This window comes from Antrostomus carolinensis, unplaced genomic scaffold, assembly GCF_000700745.2.
Source record: "Antrostomus carolinensis isolate BGI_N321 unplaced genomic scaffold, ASM70074v2 scaffold10906, whole genome shotgun sequence".
NCBI lineage: Eukaryota > Metazoa > Chordata > Aves > Caprimulgiformes > Caprimulgidae > Antrostomus > Antrostomus carolinensis.
Window position 1 is genome coordinate 17,845 of NW_010323945.1, and position 24,295 is coordinate 42,139.

Sequence of the window (24,295 nt, forward strand, 5' to 3'; positions counted from 1 at the left end):
TATTAGATACTATTGCGCTTGGTTTATATCCTGGCTAGTTTTTAAAAATCTAACATACTGTGTTAGTTTATTTACAAAACTAGCTTTAGTCATGTTCTTTTAGAATTGACAGAAGTGAAGTATTTAAGAGGGAATTAACTGATATAAAAGGGAAATATACTGTTTAGTGTTAATTAACAGTGTTTGCAAATAAGAGACATTGTTTATTTTTGCTGCAGTTCCTAATGGAGCCATGTGTCAACAGGCCTTTGAACTTGTACCTTTTTGCTGTTACAGGAGGGACAGGTATTAGAATGCTCCCTGATCAACAGTGTTCGTTTTGGAGCTGTACCAAAGGTACTCTATATTTAGCTTATACTCTTAATTTAAACACTATTTGAACTGGAAGGTGATATGCAGAATGAAGTTAATTTCTTTTAAAAATACCGGTAACACTGCTTTTATTTTGCAGTCACAGTCTAAAATTTTAAGTTTTAAAGGAAAGTAATTTGGTGTGATTGCAGTGGGAGGGTTCTGCCATTTGGTCTTTCTGCCACATTGCTCAGCTTTCAGGATGTGGTTAAAGCTGAACAACAGACATTAAGAGCATGTATCAGGAGTTTTTAATTATTCTCTAGCAGTGTGTTGTGATACTTGTTTTAGTGGCCTGGAAAATAAATGGTTTGTATTCCAAATTTTTTTTCTTACTGGTTTAAAATTTCTTACTCCACTGACAAAATATGGAGGAAGTTTTGTTTGCATCCTTCTGTGTATAGCTAGATGGTCAGAGAGGGCAGCTGCTCAGTCTGCCGTTTTGAAGAATTTCAACAGAAGTACTAGCTAGGAGTGGTGGAGAAACCCAAAACTTTGGAAATATTTTAATTGGTATTCTTCAGAAGGATAACATAGAATTTTCTGGAGTGACTTGTGAGTCTCCCTCCTCCAGGCCTTTCGTTTAGAAGAGTTGTTATGAAGCAAGAGATCTGTTAACACCTCTACGTTTCCACTTTTCATGTGTTAAGTGTTTCTGTGTTAACTGTAGATAACTATCTCTTAGTAGTTCTCTTGGGAATCCATAGACTAAAATCTTTCCCCCATAGAGAAGGGACATGAGAAGTGGTAGTGCAGACAACCCCATGCTTCATGTGCCACCAGCCATACCAATGTGCTTCAGACTTCACCTCTCTCTTTACATAGGTAATTTGCTCTTTATGGCCATTAAATCTATAGCTCTTGACCCTCAACAGAAATACCAGCTTGTCTGATGTGTTGTTAAGAAACAGACAAGAAGTCACATAGATCATAACTCTCAGTAACTATGGACTTAACTAGATTGTAATAATTTACTTAGAGATTAATACTGTTCCTCTATTTTCAGTCCTTTGTGTGATGAATTTTAATTTCTTCGTGATGAACATATATGTAATTTCTAATGTAACTTTCTTAACATATATTTAAAATACTTAATTTACTTATCAGTTCTCACAATCATGTTCCTAATTGTTAGAATATGTTGGTTTTCAGGTTTATACACAATAATTCTAAGTGAAAGCATTCATTTAAGGAGATTGGTAAAGGTTAAAGTACATGGAGATGGAAATGCATCTTTACCATAGTGCATTGCATAACAGAAGTATTGCAAATGTTAACAAGTTCTTTATTCTGTTTAACAGGATCCCAAAATACTAACTGCACTTGAGGCTGTTGGAAAATCAGAAAATGAGTTGGAAGGACGGATAGTGTGTGTTTGCAGTGGCACAGATCTGGTGAACATCAGCTTCACTTTCATGGTAGCCGAAAACACAGAAATAGCCAAGGTATTTCACAATTAAACATTGTGTGGGAGTTAAAAAAGAGGAGAGCTCAGCAGCACTCAATTGTTTTTTCTGAGGAAGTCAGCCTGCTTGGCTGACTGAAATACCTGTTTTAATGTCTGCTGCCACAGCCTACAAAACAAACATCCATTTGGAGCGCTCTGTAACATGTCTGTGTGCCATGGTGAAAGGAAATAGTCACTTTGTCAGACTGCATGCATGGTGATTTATCAAAAGTAGGCACTGAGACTATTAAATGTAGGACATAACATTCCTTCAACAGTTTAGTATCTCTGCATGAAGCTTGCACAGCAGACTGTGTGATGGTTACACAGTGGATCTGTAACACACAGGGATGCTGAAGGGAAGTGCAATTACTTTCATTTTCCTGGTGGGTGGAGCTCAGCCCTCCAAAATTTTGTTCAGCAATAACCTAATTGTATTTTGTGGTTCATATTATTTGAAAAGACAAAAGCAGGAAAGAAAATTCTCTACAGTTAAGGGGATTCGAGTGTACTCAGGTTCTTTTCTGTTTCCCGTTGACATGGAAAAGTCTTAAGAAAACAATGGTGCTTTTTTACACGTCATCTCTCCTGAGAGCTTGAGATTACAACTCACAATGCAAGTTCTGTGGCTCCACCAAGTCCTGGTACTCCATCTGTCTGCTGTAAACTGCTCTGAGAAACCTGATCCAGACTACTGATAGTATGCTACTAGCTTAGATCCAGAGATTCAAATTATTTTTAAAAGACACATCTTTCTCTTTCCTTTTCTGATTGTATGTACTTATGGTGTGTTACAGTCTGTTTTGTCTGTGAGACAAACATTAAATAGTGATCAGTAACACACTTGTGCTAGATCCCCTCCTTCAAAACTGAGTGTCTGCTGAATGCAGCATCAGTAAATCCCTTAGAAGAACTGGTTGGTTTTTCACTGCTTTGGATCCGTACTTCTTTAAACACTGGCAGTTCTGAGTAAACTTCATGACAGGAGAAATACTTCTGTAACTTAGGTGGGTGCAGTAAATTGATTTTAGTGTGTGTATTTTCAGCTGGCCTTCAGGGAAATAACATGCCACAGTTATGTTTTGAAAACATTTAAGAAGCAAAGAAAAGGAGATGCTGGCAGCATTCACTTTTATGCTTAACCCAACAGTGTCTCTGATTTATTCTGAAAACAGACAGTTGAAGTTTCTTAGCCACCTTAAATCTCAATAAAGTGTATTGGACTAATTGTTTTGTGATGAGTATGTTGGCCAGTTACATGAACTGTCACACCAGGTGAGCTAATTATATTGTTTAAAATATCTACTGTTTCATTAATGGCTAAGATACTTATCACAAATGGTGTGTAATACTGCAGTCAACTTGTGGGTAGGCTCTGAGAGGCCCATAAATGTGTGAGTCCTGCATTTGGGAGTCTTTCCACCAAAATATATATGCAGAACTTGTCTGCACTTGTGATCCACCTGATCTAATATGTTTGAGGTACAAGGGAGAGGGTAAAGTAGATCAAGCTAGAAACAACGTAGAGCTTTCTAAGTTGCATTTGCTGGGGTATGAGCATATGGGAGATAATTTGACCTGTACTGTATTGGCCTTTCATATAGGAAAAGTACAGCAACTTGCTACTATACTTCTGGGCTAAAATAAGATTTTCTAGGAGTTATCTGCTCATCGAGCTGTTCCTGCTTAATTCTTCCTGTTTTGTTCATGAGAAGACACCTTTCTTCTGGGACATAGTAAACCTCCTCTAGAAGTGAGTCTTTGCATGGCACTAAACAGCTGTGCAGCTATTAACTGCAGTTTGAAATAGGCCTTGGTTTCATCCATGTTCAAAAGTAAACCTGTCTTGTGAAATGACAGAGGCAAGAGTTTGGAGAAAAAGGGTCAATGATTGTAGCTTAAACAGCCCAGGTATGTCTAAATATGTCTAAGGGATGCATGTCTACTGTTTCTGCCCCTGCTGCCATGAGGAAGCTACTTGCTGTCCCTTCCTCAGATAAGCCAAGCTCAGGATTGGTTGGCACCTGATTGGGATACCTGAAAACAAGGGAATTTGGTGACAGATCTAAATACAAAAGTCCAAAACCTTTCTGCCAAAGGGCCAAAGAAAAAGAGCAAAAAGATATTCTGCTTCTGTAGATGTTTTACAATAGGACAAGAAGTAATTGTTGCTCACTGGAGGCAGGGTTATAATTGGACTGAGTAACCATGACAAAGAAAATTAATGCAGGTTTCTGGCTTCTTCAGGCTACCTGTGTAAGGAGTGGTATTGGTGGGAAGCAGATGGTGCCAGGTGGATAGGACAGGGTGGCAGAGTGTGGGGACAGTCCCGTAGGGGTGCCCCAACTGTGGCAGATGAGCATATGCACAGAGCTGCTGCCCGCTGTGGGCAGTGGTGAGCCCTCTCCTCCAGGCAGGGCTCATCACAGGCTGTCTGTTGTGATCTGTAATCATCTCTGTACTGGGGCAGCCCCACGTTTCTCTGCCTCTTGTGGTGATGTGCTCAGTAGGTCTGGCCAAGTCATCCCTGAGCATTAAGTATAGCTATTCCAACAACTAGAGTGTGTTTATTATCTCTCCACTTGTCTCCAAGCTCCAACTTTCGTATTTACATTCTGTCTACTTGAAGTTTATTGGTGTTTTCAGCTGAGAAATCGGTTTTCATTTCCACTCTTAAAACAAAACAACCACAAAATAGGGTGTACTCTGTGTCTGATTGCAAGCAGCTGTCATGGTCCATTCCCAAAGCAACTCCTCTATGGTAGTAGAGGGTGACTGTGACTGTAAAAGGTGGAATTTAAAATCTAATGTGTGGAATCCTGATTAAATCAGGTTGTATAAATTACTGTGAGCTAAAATTAAAACACACACACACGAACATGTGAGCTATGTGTGTATTTTTCTTTTTTACTTCCCAGATGGACTTTCTGTGACCTAGTAATCTGATAATCTGCTTTCCTCAATTTAGGACATTTGAAAAGGCTATTGAGTATTTGGGGGCTAATTTCCTTAGTGCAGAAGTGATGTAGTGCTGATGTGAGGTCTTAGTACCTGGCGTGTAGGCTGCCTATCCAAGGTTGGCGTAAGTCCAATAAAGCTGTCATAGTTCAGCAACCCAAAATATGGACTGGTTGTCTTCTTTGCTCATCCACTTTGGCAATGCATTAAGGAGTTTAACTTAAAAGATTAACTTAAAAGATTAAATCAAGTCAGCTCTTTTTACATTCTTTAATATTACTGCATATCAGGGGTAAATTTGTCCTGACAGATGTTCTTTCCCAGATCCAGCTGTGTTGTTGTGAAGGACCATCCCTCCAACTGATAGTTTTTGCCCTTCTGCCAGAAAGTACTGTTCCCACTTTATTAGGAGTGAACACTCCTAATTCACTTCAAGGAAGAACCATAGGATTGAGCTCACATCACCTACTTAGGGGCAAAGCTGATGCACACACCATTCCACTGATGATAGGTAGCGATGGGAGCAGCTGCCAGGACAGGGGGTGGGAAGGAGAGTGGAGTAACCTTTTACACTAGCATAGCTGGATTTGATAGAAATCCACCTTTCTGCAGGTGTGTTGCTCCCTGTGACAGTGAAGCACACATTAATAGCTAACCTGGGAGGCACCAGAATGAATAGCATGTGCTGAAATGCTTTATTACTCATATGCTGACAAACAACATAAAGGTGAAACACAAGCATTATCGTGCAGCTAATATTATGGCGTTGAAGATGACTGCAGTTGAAAGCTTTTCATTTTGACATTCTTAAACTTCTCAGCTTTTCAGTTGGAATAGTATGTTTTCATTTTTAAACTTATTTCAGTTTGTTTAAAAAGGTTAAATGGACGACCATGTTATTGGTAAGATGAAGCACTTCAGGCTGGTCATTTTTGTTGCTGTTTCTACTATGTGGCTCTTTTTGACTTACAAAAAAAGTTCTGTTTTCAGTTGACCCTGATTTTTTTTCTATGAAACAAGTTATTAAATATTTGCCCAAATCATATTTCCAGGCAGGCAACTAGAAGGTAGCAGATTCCCACAGGAATATCCCACAGTCACATTACAGAAAAGTTCTCTTTTCCCATGGCTTTGGTTTGTTTTGATGTTTCAAAGGAAAACTTTTCAAGAAACCTGCAGAACATCCTTGAACAGAACTCTAGAAGTCCACTGCTGTTCTCTGTGTCCCATTGTGTTAGTATATGGTTTGTGTCTCATAGACTACGTGATAAACATTTCTAAACTATGACTGTCTTAAATATATGACCTCTGCTTACACATTCAGGTAGCCCTATGCCAAGTGTGTAATACTACCACGGTCTCTAAAGAAATCTTCATATCCTAGCCAGCCTGCAGTTTGATTGTCTGTGATTTCAATATGCTTGCTTTTCTGCTTTTTCTTGTTCTTTCTTGGCTATCCCACTGTGGAATGATCAGTAAATGGAAGACTTCAGCCCTGGTTCTTTGTAGCCGGGAGGTCGATTTCACTGTGTAAAGCTCCACTATGTTTGTAAACAAAAGCAGCCAAAGGGAGTTCTCCAGCCACTTTCAGAGTAGACCCCTCCAAGGCTGGAAAAGTCTTTCTGGGGTGGAAAGCTTTGTTGAAAGGTGGTATCAGTCTGGACACATCAGGCAACTCCCAATACAGAGTGTGTGAGCCTCAGCTTTCATAATGAAATACTTGAAAGTTGTCAGAGTCCCTTTTATCTTTGCAGTAGAATTTTCACAGCAATATCCTGCAAGGCTGTACTGCAGTTGGTCAGGTAAGGGATAGGTTTTACACCGTCACTAGTCTAGTCTCCTTGCTTTGGTAATTTTCCTAGAGCAGAAATTAACTTCTGAGACACCTGCATTGAGAGCAGAGGGACACCTATTGGTCACAGCATCGCGGAATGAGGGCACAGTGCCAGGGAGTCCTGCCAGGTCATGTCTGTCTTGGCTGGGAAACATGGTTCTGTTCTCCCTGGGTTTCCTTAACCTTCACGCTACCAAGCCCTTGACTCTGACAGCCAGTCCCGGGCACTGAATACCAAAATGAGGGCAGTGCCTCCTTGCCTCCCCAGCTTTCCCCATGCTTGAGCACAGCTGTGGAGAGACTGCACTGAAAAAGTGAAGGTAAAATCTCAAGAAGTCTGGATAACACTGACCTCATCTGTACATAAGCCATGGATGACCTCGTCTATAATTTAATGAGCTGTAGGTTACAGTGATTTTTAGCCTTTCATAATTTTTGCCCTTTTTAACCCTCCCTAAATGAAAGGTTGATGGCTAAAAGAGAGCTGAGAGGTCAAACTTCTCTGCGCACCCTGCCACTGCTGCCTGTGTTTCATCCATGAACCCCAGCTAATGCAAGGTCACTAAGTGCTTCAGAAACGTTTGAGTACAACAGCAAAAGCTGAGAGACTGTTTCTGTGATCAACTTTTCTTACACCTTCTCCTTATAGAGATATTTGACAATGTTGAATCTTGATAAGAAAAAAACCAACACAGTCTGCTTATTCCAGCCTGCAGTGTACTTAGATTTTGGCCTCTTGTGTCAGTCTAAGGGTCTCTGTTTAAGGTGTACTTGTGTTTATTTTGGGGGATTTTTTTTATGCTTGTTGTTTCTCTAGGATTAGATAGCAGGGCTCAGGTTTTTCTTTTATATGAATCTGGAATAATTCTTGAAATATGGAGAGCCTTGCAGGAGTTACATTGACAGATTAAAGCTGTATTTTGAAAATCTGAAAATATTTAGCATTAGCATCAGTAAGAATCGAATGTGTCCTGTATTTCTATCAAAACCGTTTTGTAACTCTGCTTTCTGTAAGACCCAAGGGGAGTGTTTCCTATCTGCCTCATTTCAGAATTTCATTCTTTGGACAGGTAGTGGTTTGGAAATGCTGAGAATGAAAAAAGAGTTGAGGATCTTTATCCCTGTTATCTTACATAGGTTTACAGGTCTTTCAGCTTCATCTGTAGAATAAGGAGTGCTCTCAGAGCACACAGGCAAGGCTGCTGCTATGTTCTTCATAGCATTTTAGATGAGAAAAATCTGAGTTCTTCTTTCATCCCTCCCACAAGGTCATCAGACAAGCGTACATTAGATCTGGGAATGGTTTGTTGTCAGGAAGGCAATACATTGCCAGCTTGACGTTTGTCAGAGTATTCAGGCTTTGGATATTTTGTGAATATCTGTGCACTGGGTCACAGCGCCTTGAAAGTGATTATGAAGATACTTGTTATTTGGAGACTGTTCTGGCTCAGAAGGGTGTTCTGTGTTGACCAGCCGACAAAGAGTTTGAATGTGTTGCATTGAGCCTGTATTTGAATCTATGGATGGGGAAATTTTTTCATCTTACATGATTTTGCTTCTATATAGTAGGTGCAAAATCCAGAAGCTTTTTTTTTTTTTTCCTCAGCTGTCTTATTCCTAGTTAATTTGGGGCCAGCTGGTAACCATGGGGAATATCTGATGAAAAGCTCCAGAAACTGCTTTAGCCTCAAACTGAAGTACAAGCAGCCAGATGCTACATTGTGCAGCTGTGTGGTGTGGAACAGATAGGCAAATGTGTCTCTCAAACTGCCATGCCTTGCCCAGGGGACATCATTCCAACATAAAGATGATTCATAGATGGACAGAGACTCTTAGGTTATTCCCTTTCTTGGTGCCAGCAGAGATGTGATGCTTTTGTGGTTTTATCAGTGTTTGGCTGTAGTTCTGTGCTCTTTTGGTGTGAAAGAATGCAGTTCCTGATTTGGTATCTCCATCAGGAATGGGCATTATTACTGAAAAAAGATTAGGGAGTCCTCTAAAGTGGGAATCATCAGGACAATTCCTGCAAATAAATTACTTGGTAAATGGTTAGTGTATTGATTTCTCTTTATACTTGTTTTTGGTTTGGTTTTTTTTCCTAGCAGTGTTCCTGTTTGGCAGCTGTTCTTGATGTACAGACGTAGCTTCAGAACTGAGTGTTGAGTAACCTTACTTCTAAATGTTAGATTTTGTTATATCTGGTGTAGTTGCAATCCATTGCCTTCATATCAGAATGGATCTGTGTGTGTTTATTTCATGTTGAAATGGTGACATTGCCAGTTCTGCACCAGTGTCAGTTTTTAGCAGGAAAAAAATGGGAGTTTTGAAAGACTGAAGCTTATTCACAACATGCATTTTGCGTAATTTAATTTTGCAAGGGTTTTTTTGTTTGCAGTGTGTATACCATTGTACTTTATGGGTCAGTGTTGAAAGGTTGAGTTTTTAAGAGACTACAGACCAATCCAGACCATACAAGGGTAAATTTTTGTATAGCTATGACAGTGTTAATGCAGCAGTAACGTTACATTTTACTGTTTAAAAAAACCCCAAGAAACAAAAACCAAAGCAAAAACCAAATCCAAACAAGCCACAGAAACCCAAACTTTTATAGTAGGTGATAGCTGAATCATGATAGTTGAATTTCATCATTTCTAGGAGATCAAATTATACATAACACTTGTTCAGGCATTTGTCTTGAAATTATCACAAGGACTACTTCTATATCATCTTATGTGGAGGAACATTTGTAGGAAACGGTAAGTGTTCCCTAAGTTTGTTAATGGCTTCCCGTGATGTCAGTTTTAATATATAATATTATCTCTCCCCATGGACCTTGCTTTCTTTATATCCCTAGACAGTACATCCATACTTTGACTACTAAGTCATCTTATTCATGGCAGTTGGGAAAAGAGAAATGGGAGGGCAGACTGTTACTAGTGGGTGGATTTTAAGCGTAAAAACACACCTGAGAAAACCCTAAATGCTAGGGTTTCTCATGTCTGACTTCTGTTTTCAAATTATTCTCAGATGCACACTTATTCTATTTGTATGCATATTTAATGCAGTACTTCTTAAAAAGGATAATTTGAAAAGGAATATTTAAGTATTACAAAATGTCTTAATAAATGGCTAATTTTCTTAAAGCAAAATAGATTTACAATGTCTATTTTTAAGAGAATCTGATTAACAGTTTCTTGTTTAAAAAGTTTGTGATGTGCTTGTAATGTGTCCTGAGCACAAGGGTCTGCTTAAGTGTGTTTATCCACTCAATTAACACCTTAGACCTTGTTTTAGCCCACAGGGATTTACTGCCTGCAATTTACAGTATGCCACTTTCCCAATATGTTAGCATTCCTCCTATATAAATGATTATTTTTTTAATCTGTTTTGCAGATGTGCAGCACTCATTCATTAAAAGAAGAATATACTAATCTGCATCTATTTATAAGGGTCAAATTCTGGATCTTGCCCAAGTCAGCTCAAGCGCATGCACAGAATTTGTTGAGAAGCAAGAAGGTTCTTTATTCATAAGGCTGATGTTAAGCAGTGGACCAAATCCCATCTCAGTTCCACTAGTGTAAATTATCTGTTGAGCAATCCTAGCATTACAATGGCATAATTGTGATCAAACTTGACTTGTAGTGCTGTCTTTTTTTTTTCTTTTTTTTTTTTTTTTTCTCTTCCTATAGCTTTATCCTGCCAGGATTCTTGCTGAAATCAATGAGTATCCATGTTAGGGTCTGATCCTTAAGCTTCTTATATACAGTACTGCAAAGTCTAGGTAGAAGCTATAGTAGAAAAATAAATCCATAAAAAGGAGTTACATAAGTAAGTGCTGTAATGCTGCTGTTGGCTGAAAGTCATCCCAATGATTACTGGAATGTTTTGCTTTTTCAGGATGAAAGCCAGGAAGCAAGCAGGACTTGAATATGTAACAGGGTGTTAGATGAGGTCAGCCTCACAGAACAATTGTTGTGCCTCCCTGTGGTTTGCTCTAGCGTATTGATATTTTATTTAATTCCTTTTCTAAAACTGGACCAGTTAAATATGTCATCATGTATCATGTTGCTTAGTAATAGTTAATATTGCCAGTCGCAACTGAAAGGGAGGTATATGTTTATAGAGGCTATAAATAGAAAGCTTAATAAATCAATCAATGGACCACTTGCCTTTGCTGACAGTAAACTGTTTTAATAGCACTGCTGATGCTACGTGTAGTACTTGGAAGAATGGAAAGCATAATCACTTTGTTTAGTGAAGGATGAAACAGTAATGGGGAAAATGTGGCTGGACTTTACTGGGGTGTTGTAGGCTGTGAAGTGGGCAGGTTTTTTCCTCAAGTTGGCTTATTAACATTATCCATAGCTGCAAGGAAGAAAAACCTTCCCCCAAGAAAAACTTTCCTAGTTTTTCCCTCTTCAGTTTTCTTAATTTGATGTTTCTATATTTTTGTGTTTTTCAGCAATGGGTAGAAGGGCTTGGATCCATCATACACAACTTTAGAGCTAACAATGTCAGTCCTATGACATGTCTCAAGAAACAGTAAGTTACTTGCCTTCCCTTTCTCCTTTATTTTTCTGTTCTTGTCTTTTCCTACTTGAAAATATTTTTTTTTAAATTGTTTTTCATAGTTCAACATTTGCAATCACAAAACAGTGTGATAAAGAAAAGGTCTCAGGTCTGTATCTGGCACTTGCCCAGGAGAAATGAGACGAGGATTTATAACTGTTCATTTGATTTATTGATATTGTATGTTTAAATTATTATCTGGTTTGTTCTTTCATTGCTGCATATGCAAACAAAACCCCATGAGTCTTTCTTGTCTCCACATTCATGTTAATTGACATACTGATTCTTTTGGGCTGCTTTTTGCTTTTACAGTTCCAGAGCTGCTCTGCCTCAAGCACTAAAAAGTTACAGAAAAATGTTTGTATTACAGAACAATTTTTTGTTTGTACTCATTTCACAGCCATGGCAATAATCTTAGTCTGAATATAAGTATCTAGATACCAGTTTTAAAAAGTAGTATTTTAAAAATATTTCATTCTTAAATTTCAGCTGGATGAAGCTGGCCTTTCTAACGAACACAAATGGAAAAATTCCAGTTCGGAGGTAAGCACAGCTGGGAATTCAAGTTTTTATCGTGTACAGGTTGTACGATGTTAATAAAATTCCGTGGCTTAATAATGAAATATAATATCAATTTTATTATTAATACATATGTACAAATAAGTACAAAATGAGACATACTTAGCTGAGTTCTGTACCTCCTTGGTAAACTAGGCGGGACTTGTTATCAGCCTAGTAATTTTTTTCTTAGTCCATTGTAATGAAGATATGAGTAATTGTTTTCAAAGTCACTTAAAGCTAAGAGCATCAGTTTTCTCAGCTTAAAACTTCTCAAGCTCTAAGATGGGTTTTTCACTTGTAAAACTTCATAAAATACTTATCAGAATAACCATAAAAACTTATAGGCCAGTTAAGTAGAGAACAAAAAGGTATGTTTTAAACTGTAGTTCCTTGTAAAAGAAACAGATACAGCTCTGCCAAAAATACTTTTGATTTTATAGGAACCCCTAGGATAATATTTGGCTTTTTCCACCTGGTAAAGGAATTTTGGGGTTAGTTGTTGCCAGTAACAGAAAAGCTAGAACAGTGTATTTCTTTCTGTACAGCTATTAACTATTCTAAGTTACTGATTTTCTGTCTTTGCTGGCTAGGCAGTAATTCTCCCCCCTCCTGCTCTAGAAATTAATTTTTGCTGATAAATTGAGCTTCTTTCCTATTCATGCAGTATGTGAAAACCCCACTTTTGGGGAATGCTGTTTTTTCATAAATAGAAACTCACAGAAGGGAGTAAGAAGGAGGACTTTATAAGATAAGCCTCACAGAACATGTTTTTCAAGGGAGAAAGAGAGGGTTTTGCATCTATAGAATCTACAAAAAAAAAACCAAGAGGCCTGCCATGCTGCCTTCCAGGTTTCATGACTCAAGTGACACTTTGACAGTGTTCAGGCTGCTTCAGTGTATTAATCTTTCAACTTTCACATTGCCAAAGGCCTTCTTATTTCTCAAACTTGAACTAAACTGCCATGAGGCACCTTCTGTGCAGAAGTCCCATGAGGAATATCAACTGAAGGGGAAAGATGAGGGAACAATACTACAGGGGCAAACTAATTTTCAACACTTTTGAGCTTTATGCCTGTATTTGAACATAGAGCTTTATTCCTCAGTATGAATTTATAGTATGCTAGCTTGTCTGAAACTGTTTCTGCCTTGAAATATTTTACTTCACATTTAGTGAGGCATAAATCCTCTCCATTGCACTACAGCACACTGATTTGTGCATGCAGACAAGCCAGCACGTTGCTGAACAGAATCCAGTCCACTGGTTCCGATGTATTGAATCTTCCTGCCAGATCTGCAGTATTGATTTTAAAGGACTTAAATGGTCTCTTAAAGTTGAATAATTTTTCTTAAAAATGTTTCCAGTTCCAAGAGTTTATTTCTTCAAATTTGCACTATTTCCAGGTTGACATAAATCAGTCTCTAACAGATTATTTTATTGCAAAAGTAGTTTGCAGTATAAATTTGTAAGGGATCTACTAGTCCATGCTATGCAGAGGGAATCTGAATCTTCTTTACATCTGGATCCTCCAAGGAATGCTCTGTGTTGGTGTGGGTAAAATGTGGCAACTTGTCCAGGAAGCACTGTATCACCTGCTGAAAGGACTAGGAGTGATGTCAATGAGAGGCTGGAGGAGGGGTGTAGAGGAGGAGTGTGAATGAAGAGGAAAAAATCAGTCTGCTCTGTAGACCTACATTGGAAAAGAGGGTGAATCAGAGCCCTGATGGAGGATGGCAAGATCACGAGAGTAGCCTGATCGAGCATCAGCTACGTACCATGAAGTGGGACACAGGCACCCGGTTGTCTCAGCACTGGGCAGCCTGGGATGTGGGGGACTTAATTGCTTCTCTTCTCCTCCAAAGAACACTTAGTGCAGAGAAGGAGCACAGACACATAAAAGAGGGAACAGAAGGAGCTCGTTGCATAAGGAGAAGGATATGTGGATGAGGAAGGCAAACCAGGAAGCACTGGGAAATGTGGGCAGAATGGCTCTGCTATGCAAAATGCACCAAGTTGCGCATTGTTTACCCAAGTGTCCCCCCAGTAACTCTTTCCACTGGTTTAAACCACTGATGCTTCCCCTTCCGCTGAGCTCCAGATTCTTATGGTCAGCCCCTCCCATATACCTGTTTTGAAATATAGTGTTATCTATTTAGCCCTGCTTCATCGAACCTTCGCCTCCTCCTGCTGCTCAGGGACCCCTGTAGCAATTGCTGTAGCTCTGGGGATACAGGTAGGAAGGTTATTCTCTCAGAGAGACAATACCTGGGAGAACTGGTAAGCTGTAGGAATGTGTATCACAAGATCACCTTTAGTTTGTTTTTACACAGAAGTCCAGTAAAACACCAAGGGGAAAAAAAAATCTCACCTGTGAAATCACAGCTCCTTGCATTTCTTTCCAGGTTTAAGACAGTTTTTTCCAGCTAGCACATGGCCATAGGGAATGATGAGCCTTGAGTAGGTGAAACTCCTTAGGTTGTCAGTGATAGTTGCCATAAATATTCCAGCCTCCTTGTTAGTAGAGTTGGGCATTGCAGAGTCATGAAGATTCTTCCCAACTACTTTTGGATTTTAATGTACTCTGGGGCATATATCTGTTACTATCAACCTACTGTGTTTGGGAGAGAAGAAATTCTGGCAGTTCCTAGTGTGAAAACCTTAGGAGAGCACCAGATTTATCTTTTGGGCTTTAATAAATTTTAGCAGTCTATGTCTAGAACTACATCTACAGATCTTACAAGGTCGGGGCATTTGGTAAGATATTTTGTATTTTCAGTTTTTAACACTACTGTAAATGATGACTAAAAAGGCCAGTGGTTTGGTTTGGGGGGGTTTTGTGGGTTTTTGTTTGTTTGTTTCTTTGTTTTTTTTAAATCTACTTGGTTTCTACAGCTTTCTGTTGGCAGAAAATTTATTTTCTACTTGTGCAAGTTGCACCTGTTTAGAAATTAGCTTTGCTCAATCAACGCTTATCCCTTGTATAACTACATTTAAAAGGATTTAAGCTAATTTAGCTCCTAACTATGAAAATAATAAAAAAGAAAAAGCTTAACTGTGATAAATGAGGCTTACATCTGCTTTACAGTAGTTTAATTAAGTTAATTTGAAATAACACTTTTTTAGTAAATATGTTTTGTATTGATTACTCCAGAATGCCTGAAAGAAATCTGTTTCAGTACTTCGATGATAGTTGGAAATCATAGTGTTAGACAATTTCTTGTACAGTGTAGGCAGTGGTACTTCCAGCTCTAGCCAAACTGATAAATTCACTGGAGCTGTGATAAAAGATTGATTTGAATTGTTTATATGTTGGCTTGATTTTTGAAGTAGTGGTTGGAATATGATGAAGGTCTGAAGTAACCAAGTAATTTAATCCATCAACAAGCACAATGGATTTATACCCTTCAGTCACAGATTTTGGAAGTATTTAAAATATTTACAAGGAAGTACACTGACATATTACTGTAAAAAGCCCCAAACCACCGTAGAACATGAGGACTAAACACCTGTAGGTATCTGTTGACTAGTAACTTGCTTGTATCTGAAGTAGCCCAGTTTTCCTCCAAGGTGTACAACAAGGTGAATATAAACCTGCTAGGGTGAAGTATCTTCTGATAGAGGGAAAAGTAGTTTTATTTACAATATTCTGAGCAAAAAGAAAGTGTCATGCTATATTTTTACATTCTTTTTTGATTCATGCAATGTTTTCTAGACTGCTGCTCTCATTACAAACTACTGCTATGTTTGCTATCATCTTTGGTGAATTAAAATAACAAATAGTTTGCCATCAAAAATAAGTTGCCTATAGCTGTGGAATTTTGTCTCACAGTTTCTGATTAATTACTTATGCCAATAGTACACTTTTTATATGACATTTATTACTGGGACCAGATTCATTAGAGCAGGCAGAGAATTTTTTACAGGGCTGGAGATTGGTTGTAAATTGTAGAGCTGACATTACTTTGTGTTTTAGAATTAGTAGAAAAAAAGATGCCCGAGGTTTTTGTAAGAAACATGTACCTGAAGTTAAACTCAGTCTATAGTTTAGTGAAAACATCTTGGTACTTATCAGCTTTGGAAAATCAAATAACTTGTTTAGGTGCCTAAATAGAAACATAGGAATCTAACTGTTTTAAGAACCCAGTAAAAAAAAAAATTGGCTGAGATCTGTTAAAATATTATTTTATCATTTAGATCTTTGGCTTTCTGATCTTAATTTTATTAGTATGAAAATATTTACATAGGCAGTTTGGAGTATTTTGGAGAGTAAAATAACTATGAATTGCTATGGAAACAAATAACAGTGACAGTTTTTTTCCCATCTTTCACCGTGTGAAATTATTTAGTACACATGAGATTAACAAAAAACCTCGGCAAATGTTTCTCTCACTCGATGATAAAAAGCAATGTATTCTATCAGACAACTAAAAAGTCTTTCCCAATGTACAGCTTTTGTTCGCATTAGAAATAGATACTGGATACAGACTTCAGTTTTTCTCTCCAGACTGAGACAGCAAAATCGAGGGGTTGTGTGACACCTCGTTTTAGCTTAGACCCTAAAGAGAAGGAAGGAGAGCTGTCAGGTTTTGATCTACTTTTCCAGAGTTAGAGGTTATTCAAACTCATCTCAAATGGATACAGAAATAGACCAAATGCTTTCACATTAATCATACCAAATAGCTAGGCTTTAATTGGATTTATTTAATTTCAAGTGAAACCAGTTTGTCAGTCATGCATGGTGAAATCACTCCTTTTACGTGGAAGAAAGTGGATGTTAGTCAGTTTGGTGGAAATATATGAGGGAGCAGAGAGTGAGATTGGACATGCATGTCGGAGTCTCTTGCTAGCAGTGGCTGCTTGAAGAGGAAAGGCGAAGGCAGCTGCCATTGGGAGTGGTTCATGCCTACCTTCTGGATGACCTGGGGGCCATAGGTTGATGCTTGGAAAGGAAGGGAAGTCACCACAACCAGGAATGGTTGCAGACATGAGCCTCCTCTCTTGTAGAATCTGCTACTTTTTAAACACAGTCATTTATCCATGGAGAGAGTTTAAAAGAGCCAAAAGAATCATACTTTGCATGGCTCTCTATCCCAGTATATTGGGGGAAAAAAAACCTCTTCTGTTCTTTCTGCAGTTCATTATTTTGATATATTTTTCTAATGGATAGCTTGCAGGCAGAGAACTGCTGCTCCGTGAAGCTTAGAGCACTCTTTCAACTGCACTGTTACTTGGAAGATGCTTACATTAATCAGTTGAAGCCAGAGGAAATTGTTGGCAGTAAAAGCAACAGAAAGAGAACAGATTGTTTAAAAAGTGACTAACATTTCTCTTTTTTTTTTCCCCCTGCTCTTTTGTTTTAGCATTACCAGAACCTTTGCATCAGGTAAAACAGAAAAAGTGATCTTTCAGGCACTTAAGGAATTAGGTCTTCCCAGTGGAAAGGTATTTAGTAGTTTTGAATAACTTTTTTGTATACTAATAAACTGATGAATCATTCACATTCGTAGCTGTGATCTAAGTCATTTGCATCACACAAAAACATCCCTGTTGTTCACAAGTAACTTACTCATCACTGTAGGTTCTTTACTAAAACCAAAATGTAATTAAATCTGTATGACATAGTGGTCCTTAAACCTCTTAGATGAGACTTCCCTCCTTTTCTGTAACAAACTATATTTCATGCATTATACAAACTATACGAGCACAGAATATGCACATAATACTTTTTTTTGTTGCATGCTGTCCTCTCAGTTGCATTTCTTGGACTCCTCCTGCTCTCTGCCTCCTTCTCTTGGAGAATTGCTATCCCAGCTCTGTCCCACTTGCAGCTGGAGCCCCTGCCAGCAGCCCCAGGGAGGTGACGGCTGGTTATAGTTGCAGCTAGATTGCCCTCTTGACTCCCTGCCCTGTCTCCTTCTTTCATTTTGGAGACTCCACTCTTGGTTCTTGGCCTGGTGAGGCTGGTGAGGGACAGCCTTGCACACTTTGCTTGCTTGTCTCCAGCCGAGGAGAGAGGGTGTAAAAGGCATGAATCCTCAGCTGTAGCAGTGCCTGTCACCTGAGATGAAATTTTTCCTCACTGCTGCGCTGCTCCTCTCGTTCAGAGGAGGATATCATACTGGATGTGTTAGCCGTGTGTTCCCTGCCTCATGGAGGTTTTACATGCCCCTGCATGAAAACATGCCCCTGCATTTGCTTTTTAAAACCGTTGCACCAAACCTGTGACTTTTTCTCAATGTTCCTTGGCTTCAGTTTAAGTTTCCTGAAGTTTGTACACTATTTTGGACTTTTTGGGTTTTTTAAGCTTCAGAAGAAAAATAAAGACTGTTTTCCAGTTCTCTGTTTATGTAGAATTAATGTTACTGTGAGGTCAGAATATAAGCACATCAAGCAGATCTGTGATAAAGATGAATTAAGGACTGTGTTCAGAAAATACAAAGAAACTAGGTAAGCATATACTAGGTAAAGAACTGAAACAGTTCTTGGTTGCTTTTTCTGATATAAAAAAATATATGCTTTTCCCAAGAGCATGGGAGCTCTATTTTGCTGGATAAATGTACCTTTGCATTTTGTTGCAGAATGATGAAATTGAGCCTGCAGCATTTACTTACGAGAAATTTTATGAGCTCACCCAAAAGATATGTCCCCGAACTGACATAGAGGACCTCTTTAAAAAGATGTAAGTTCCAATTTAATATAACCTAAATTTGTTTTGCTGTATTTTTAGTCCATATCTAATAGTGACAGAACACTGTAAAGATTATCCAACCTTGAATCCTAGTAGCATCAGCAGTATTTTAACACAAACTCAAGTCTATGTTTTTCCCCTTCCTTCCCTCTCAGATTGTTGATGTAAAAGTTCACTCTGTATTTTAGAGCAACATTTACATGAGTTAGAGGAAGCACCTGGAACTTTTTTTTTTTTTTTTTTTTTTGCATTGGCTTTACTAACTACTGTAATTTTAACTTGCTCCTTTAGGTGATTAACACAGTATATGAACTAAATTAAATGAGAAATTTGAAGTTTAAAAAGTTTCTTCACTCAATTTATTCTCAGCTGGAGGACTTACATGTTGTTTTATGAAGTAATGTTTGTTAAGTGTGGGAGATATACTGTGCCAGGCATAGACAGTTAGTATGTTTTCTGTGACTGTTCATTTTGAGATGATAGAGCTACTTCCAGTAGAAAAATAGGTGATTTTTAAAAGTATCAACAATGTCAACATGTAAATCATACCTACTGTAGCATCATATATGAAAACTCACATTCTCTAATAAATTTCTTTTCAGCAATGGAGACAAAACTGATTATTTAACGGTAGACCAATTAGTGAGCTTTCTAAATGAAGTAAGCTTTTTCATACATTAACTACCATACAAGTCTGTCTGCAGTGGCTTGCTTCTTCCAGTCTTTCCATTGCATGAATCATGCCATTATTTCCTATGCTTTTGATCTGCTGATCTTTCCATTATGGTAACACTCAGGTGCATAAATCAGCTCCAACCTTGTATGTTGTTGTGCTTTCTACATGTTGGCTTAGCAGATTGCATCCGTTGATCACTTGCTGTTGTGTTTATGTTGTGTGTTATGTGTTTTATACTGTTACATTCAATGCAGTTTCAACTCAAATACACCCGGTATTTTATTACAACCAATTCTTTTACCTGTAGTAAGCTAAATATATCTGCTACTCCTTCTGAATAACAGAAAAAAAATAGGATAGGCTTTTATAAACACTGGTTTGATTCTTGACAGTATTATTTCAATCTATTACAAATCTAAGAGCTAAGAGGATATTTTAAGAGTTTGTATATGATTTTTAAAATATTATGTGTACAGAATCAGAGGAAATACTTTTATCACTGTATTTCTAGAATACAGTTGTTGACAAGAGTATTTAATATTTTTTAAAAACATCATGAATGTGCAGAGTAGTTCAGGAAACAGAGTGGGGTTGTTTGTTTTGGGGTTTTTTTTTCTATTCCTAAAGCACAGTGAGTTATAGAGGACTGACTCATTCAGAGTTGCAACAATAAATCCACTATGTAGATTTGACAAGAACATACACGTGGAAAATAGGCACATTCTATTTGTTTTTGTACCTGTAGATTCTTGTCATCTGGAACATGGATAGCTGCTTTACCTCTCTGCGTGATTGTTTAGGGACAGGGTGTATTACCAAAAATCTCTCCATCTAAAATTACTTTACTAGGTATAAATCTATTTTATATATTTGTGTGTGTATATATTTATATATATATATTTATATATTTGATACTGCTATATGAAGATTCAAGCAGTAAGTTCCTCCTATATCAAAATTAGAATATAAATTTATTTTTCAGTAGAGAATGCATGCCTTACTCTTCACCAAACCTGAATGTAGAAAGAGTATTCAAAAAGAAAAGATAGTGAGAAGATTAACAACTACAGGACCAATGGTTACATACTTAATTTGTATCCACAGTTTTCTCTATTAGCAAATTGGAGCATGTGCTTAATCTTACTACGGTCAAATGTTTTTTGTCACAGCTATTTACAAAGTTCAGTGTCTAAATATTTGCAGGACCGGAGTCATAGCTAAGGCATGTCATTTTTTGCTTCTGCATTGAAGAGAGAAAGGATAACGTTGTGATTTAAATTATAAATTATCTCCTTAAAGTACATCAGCCCCTCAATTCACTTGTAGTGATAGATAAACTTCACTGCTTGAAGCGCACAACCCTGTCCCCACCTTGAACCTTATTAGCTTCTGATTTTTTTTAGTGTTAATCCTCATTTTTCCATAAATTACTATTTTATCATTAATTCCAAATTGATGTCTGTAATTGTTTTAGTTTAAAGTGTGCTTCCTTGAAGTCCAAACTTTTGAAGAAGAGCTGCCAGCAATTGTAAGAACTTCTTGGCTATCTCCAGTAACTGATTAAAAAGTTGAAATTGGATTGTTGTGCTCTCAGTTTTGTATTATTTTAGCAGTTCTTTTTACAGAATTAGAAGCCTTTTTTTTTTTTTTTTATTGTGGGCATTATTGCAGAAAGATGCATCTTGTTGGCTACATTCTTATCAATGCAACACGTTTAGCAATTGGAAATCTTGTAGTTGGCCCTTTAGTTGGTGACCAGAGCTGGCAAAAATTAGTCAACTGGTTTTATATAGTAGGACATTCATTCTGATGTCTGAGGCTAATGCCTTTGGCTCTGTGCTGGAGGTCTTTTGGTCTCCAAATAGAGTTTAAAGTTTTGGTCATGATTTGAAAGGCACTAAATGACCCAGAATCTCCCTCCTGAAGTGATAATTTCTGTCCCCTAGACAGGTGTCTAACACTGCTGTTAGCAGTGGTGTTTAATGCTAGAAAATATAAAAATATTAGTAGTGTTATATAGGAGGGGAGTTACTTGGGAGAGCAATTATTCATGAGAGTCTTTAACCTAAATTATTTTGAATTCAGCAAACTCTTAAGGCATGCTGCAGAAGCTCTAAGTGTTACGGGTTTTTGAGGGAGCATGAGGATGTGCTACTGGGGATGAGTGGAGAGTGAGCTGCATTCCTGGAGTTTTTCCAAACTGCTGTCTTCATTTGGCTTTTAAATGCTGCGGGCTGCCAGCTGATTTAATTGTCTATTGGTATGAAAGCTTCTGGGAAGTTTTTAGAAATTTAATTATTGTCAGGCACCAAGTATTTTGTCTAGGTCTTCCTTTTTTAAAGTCAAATTAAAAAAAAAAAAATGTTGTAGAAAAAGAACCAAAATCACTACTATTGAGATTTGTTCCTGCTGCTCATTTGTAGCAGTAAATTAATCAGCCAAGTAACTGTCAAAATGTAAATTCAGTAATCTGACCAAGGTTCATCCTTTCTCCTGGGAAGGAGGTATGAAATTCTTTTCTGTCCCTGTCTTTCCCACTGCTCTTGCTTTTTCCCACTTCCTTGTTCTTTCTCCCTCCCTTCTTCCCTTCCACTCACTTACTCACTCTTCCTCCTTCCTTCCTACTAGCTTGCTTGCTCTATCTCCCCCTCTTTTTCATCTCCACAAAAGAACACCCTTCTTACCACTGCACAGGACAAATTCAAGAGGCAAAATCGATTCCAGCACATTCTTAACTGCTGTGCATCTCACTTTGCATCCACTCAAAGAGGAGACTGAAGGCTGAGTTGGGGAAGCCAAGTTATCTTTCTCTCTTTGCAGAACCATACAGGCTTTCTTTCTCCCCATGCTTTGAGGTGGTTCACCCTCATATGGTTAAGGATGTCTCATGTAAGAGTGTCCTGTCTAATATGGTAACTAGATCAATCAAATGCAACTTTGTTGGACTTACACAATTAGTCCTGAGGCATGTTGTCTTTGAAGATCAAACTTCATGCTTTTAGTTTTGGTCAGGTTTTGTGTTACAACTTCCCTGTGCCAACAAGCTCAGGAGTGCAGAACGTTTCCCCAAGAGACACTAGTAAGCGTTCTTCCTTTTTTTTAGTAAAACTTCATCAGTTGACAATTTTGCTTTATTTTTTAAACTAATTAAACCTAAAGACATGCTTGTGTTCCAATAGAAAATTGATCATTTTCATTGCTACAAGAAGAATATTTTGCTCTTAGATCCTTCTGATAACTCTGGGACTCTTTCTCGAGAGGAAACTTTTTGCTTTATGCCATTTATTTTCTTCTGTTTGCTTATGACTAACTGAAGAAGAAAGAGAGTGGAGAAGAGCACTTTTCTTGAGTTAAGAACCTTCCCTACTATTTCTTAAAATTTTTTGCAGTGGTGTATTGTCACTAATGGTATAAAGCTTGTCATTTGTCACAGTAGACTGTACTGTTGCATGCCAGTGTTGTGTTGCTGTTGTGTGCTGCTTAGCAAGTTATGTCCTGCATCCATCTGCTCTTGTCCCATATTTCACCTGAGTTTTACTTAGATATCCAGACAACCGTTCTGTAGTGAATGAAACTGCTGTATTTTACATGCTGCAGACTGTCAGTAGCATTACTTGAAAGATCCCTCCTTAATTGCATGATTAAATTGGCATTGGTTGTAATTTCTAGGAATTAATTAAGCACATGCACCTATGTATTATTTGTAGGAAAAGAGATCAAGTGCTTATTTTTGATTGGACGTTGCTTTTTTTTTCATGAAAAAATGTCAAAAACTTGACACATAAGGAATTACAGCAAATGCTGATAGTACCGTGCCAAGCCATATCAACACCATCCTGTCCACTCCAAATTATTGATCACCAATATGGGGATGGCCTGTTACCTGCTTAAACTAAAGCTTTAAAACTGTGCACCTACTGGGATAAAAGAGTGTTTTCACAGTCATATTTATTTCTTTGTTTTATTGCATCTGCTTACATACCACTACTCCGTTCAATTCTGGTTTTAATTTTCTTTTAATGGAGAATCAGGCACACAGTGTGCAGCTCTAATCCAGCATGGAGAAAAACAAAAGTTACATAGCACACTATTAAGTGAAAACTTCAAAACTCCAAATTTTAGTAGTGTGTTAGAAATCACTGCTAAATTGTATCTATTACATATATTATGAAATCCTAGTATTGTAAATTACTGTGAATTGAAGAGATGATACTGTGAAGCTCTTTTAAGTTGTACATATTTCTTTTAAGAATGTACGCTGTTACTTGAATAGTTGATAACACAGTGTTTCCATGATTCACAAATAATCATATGTAGTTGCAGATGTCTAAATTTGGGTTTCAAATTCTGTATTTATAGTATAGCTTTATTTTACTTCTAATTTTTACTTTAGCTGTAAGTATTGCTGAAGACATGCATTTTTGCAGAGGTGATTACAGTGCCATCAGTCAAGTCTGTCAGTTTACATGACCTACAAAAAAGATTAGGAAGAGAGAATTTACAAAGAGGAGAGATTTAGCTATTTATTTTCAACATTTAATTTGCACATATACCATGGGCAGTCATTATTTTAATGAACAAGCGAGAATAAGACTAGTTATATGATTGCACTGGATTGGTTTTTTTTTAAAATATTTTTATAATCAAACTGCCTAGGTTTCTTACGAAATATAAAGTTCATTTTCTGTCTAAAGCTAAAATTGCTGTTGATTAGTCTGTAAGTTTTAGGGCTTTGGTTTTTTTTTTTTTAAATGTCCACTTCTTTCTTTCTCATCTGCAGTAATGAAATGCTCTTGGATGATAGCCATGCACTATATTGTTTTGCTGAATTCCGTTGTTTTCTAACCTTAGCATCAACGAGACCCTCGGCTCAATGAAATTTTATTTCCCTTTTATGACACAAAAAGAGCAATGCAGATAATTGAGACTTATGAGCCAGATGAAGACTTGAAGAGTAAAGGTAAATGTGGAAGGGAATTCAATATTCACTGGTTTTAGATATTTGGGAAGTTTGTTCCAAAGCATCCAAACTTTTAAAAGGGAGTTTACAGTCCTTGTGTTTAGGGGGCAGCAAGCACTTATGTGGCCACCCAGTGAAATAGATCAGGAAATTGATCTGCTGAAAAATATCTCCCCCTCAAAATCAGTGATTTTTTTAGAAGGATTATTTCCCTGATCCAGGTTACAGTGTGGCTACAAAGACACCCATCCTG

The 24,295-nt window shown here is 37.7% G+C and overlaps 1 protein-coding gene across 4 annotated transcripts in view; it reads left to right on the forward strand.

The window, feature by feature from the left end:
• PLCB4 (phospholipase C beta 4) overlaps nt 1-24,295 on the forward strand; it is a 95,658-nt gene that overhangs the window by 4,253 nt on the left and 67,110 nt on the right. For all 4 annotated transcript variants that reach the window (XM_010170760.2, XM_010170761.1, XM_010170762.1 and 1 more), the window contains exons 3-10: nt 277-336; nt 1,653-1,796; nt 11,053-11,132; nt 11,649-11,702; nt 17,079-17,160; nt 18,297-18,397; nt 19,009-19,066; nt 23,934-24,042. In XM_010170760.2, the coding sequence (XP_010169062.1) occupies nt 277-336; nt 1,653-1,796; nt 11,053-11,132; nt 11,649-11,702; nt 17,079-17,160; nt 18,297-18,397; nt 19,009-19,066; nt 23,934-24,042 (688 nt within the window). The remainder of the gene's footprint in view (nt 1-276; nt 337-1,652; nt 1,797-11,052; nt 11,133-11,648; nt 11,703-17,078; nt 17,161-18,296; nt 18,398-19,008; nt 19,067-23,933; nt 24,043-24,295) is intronic.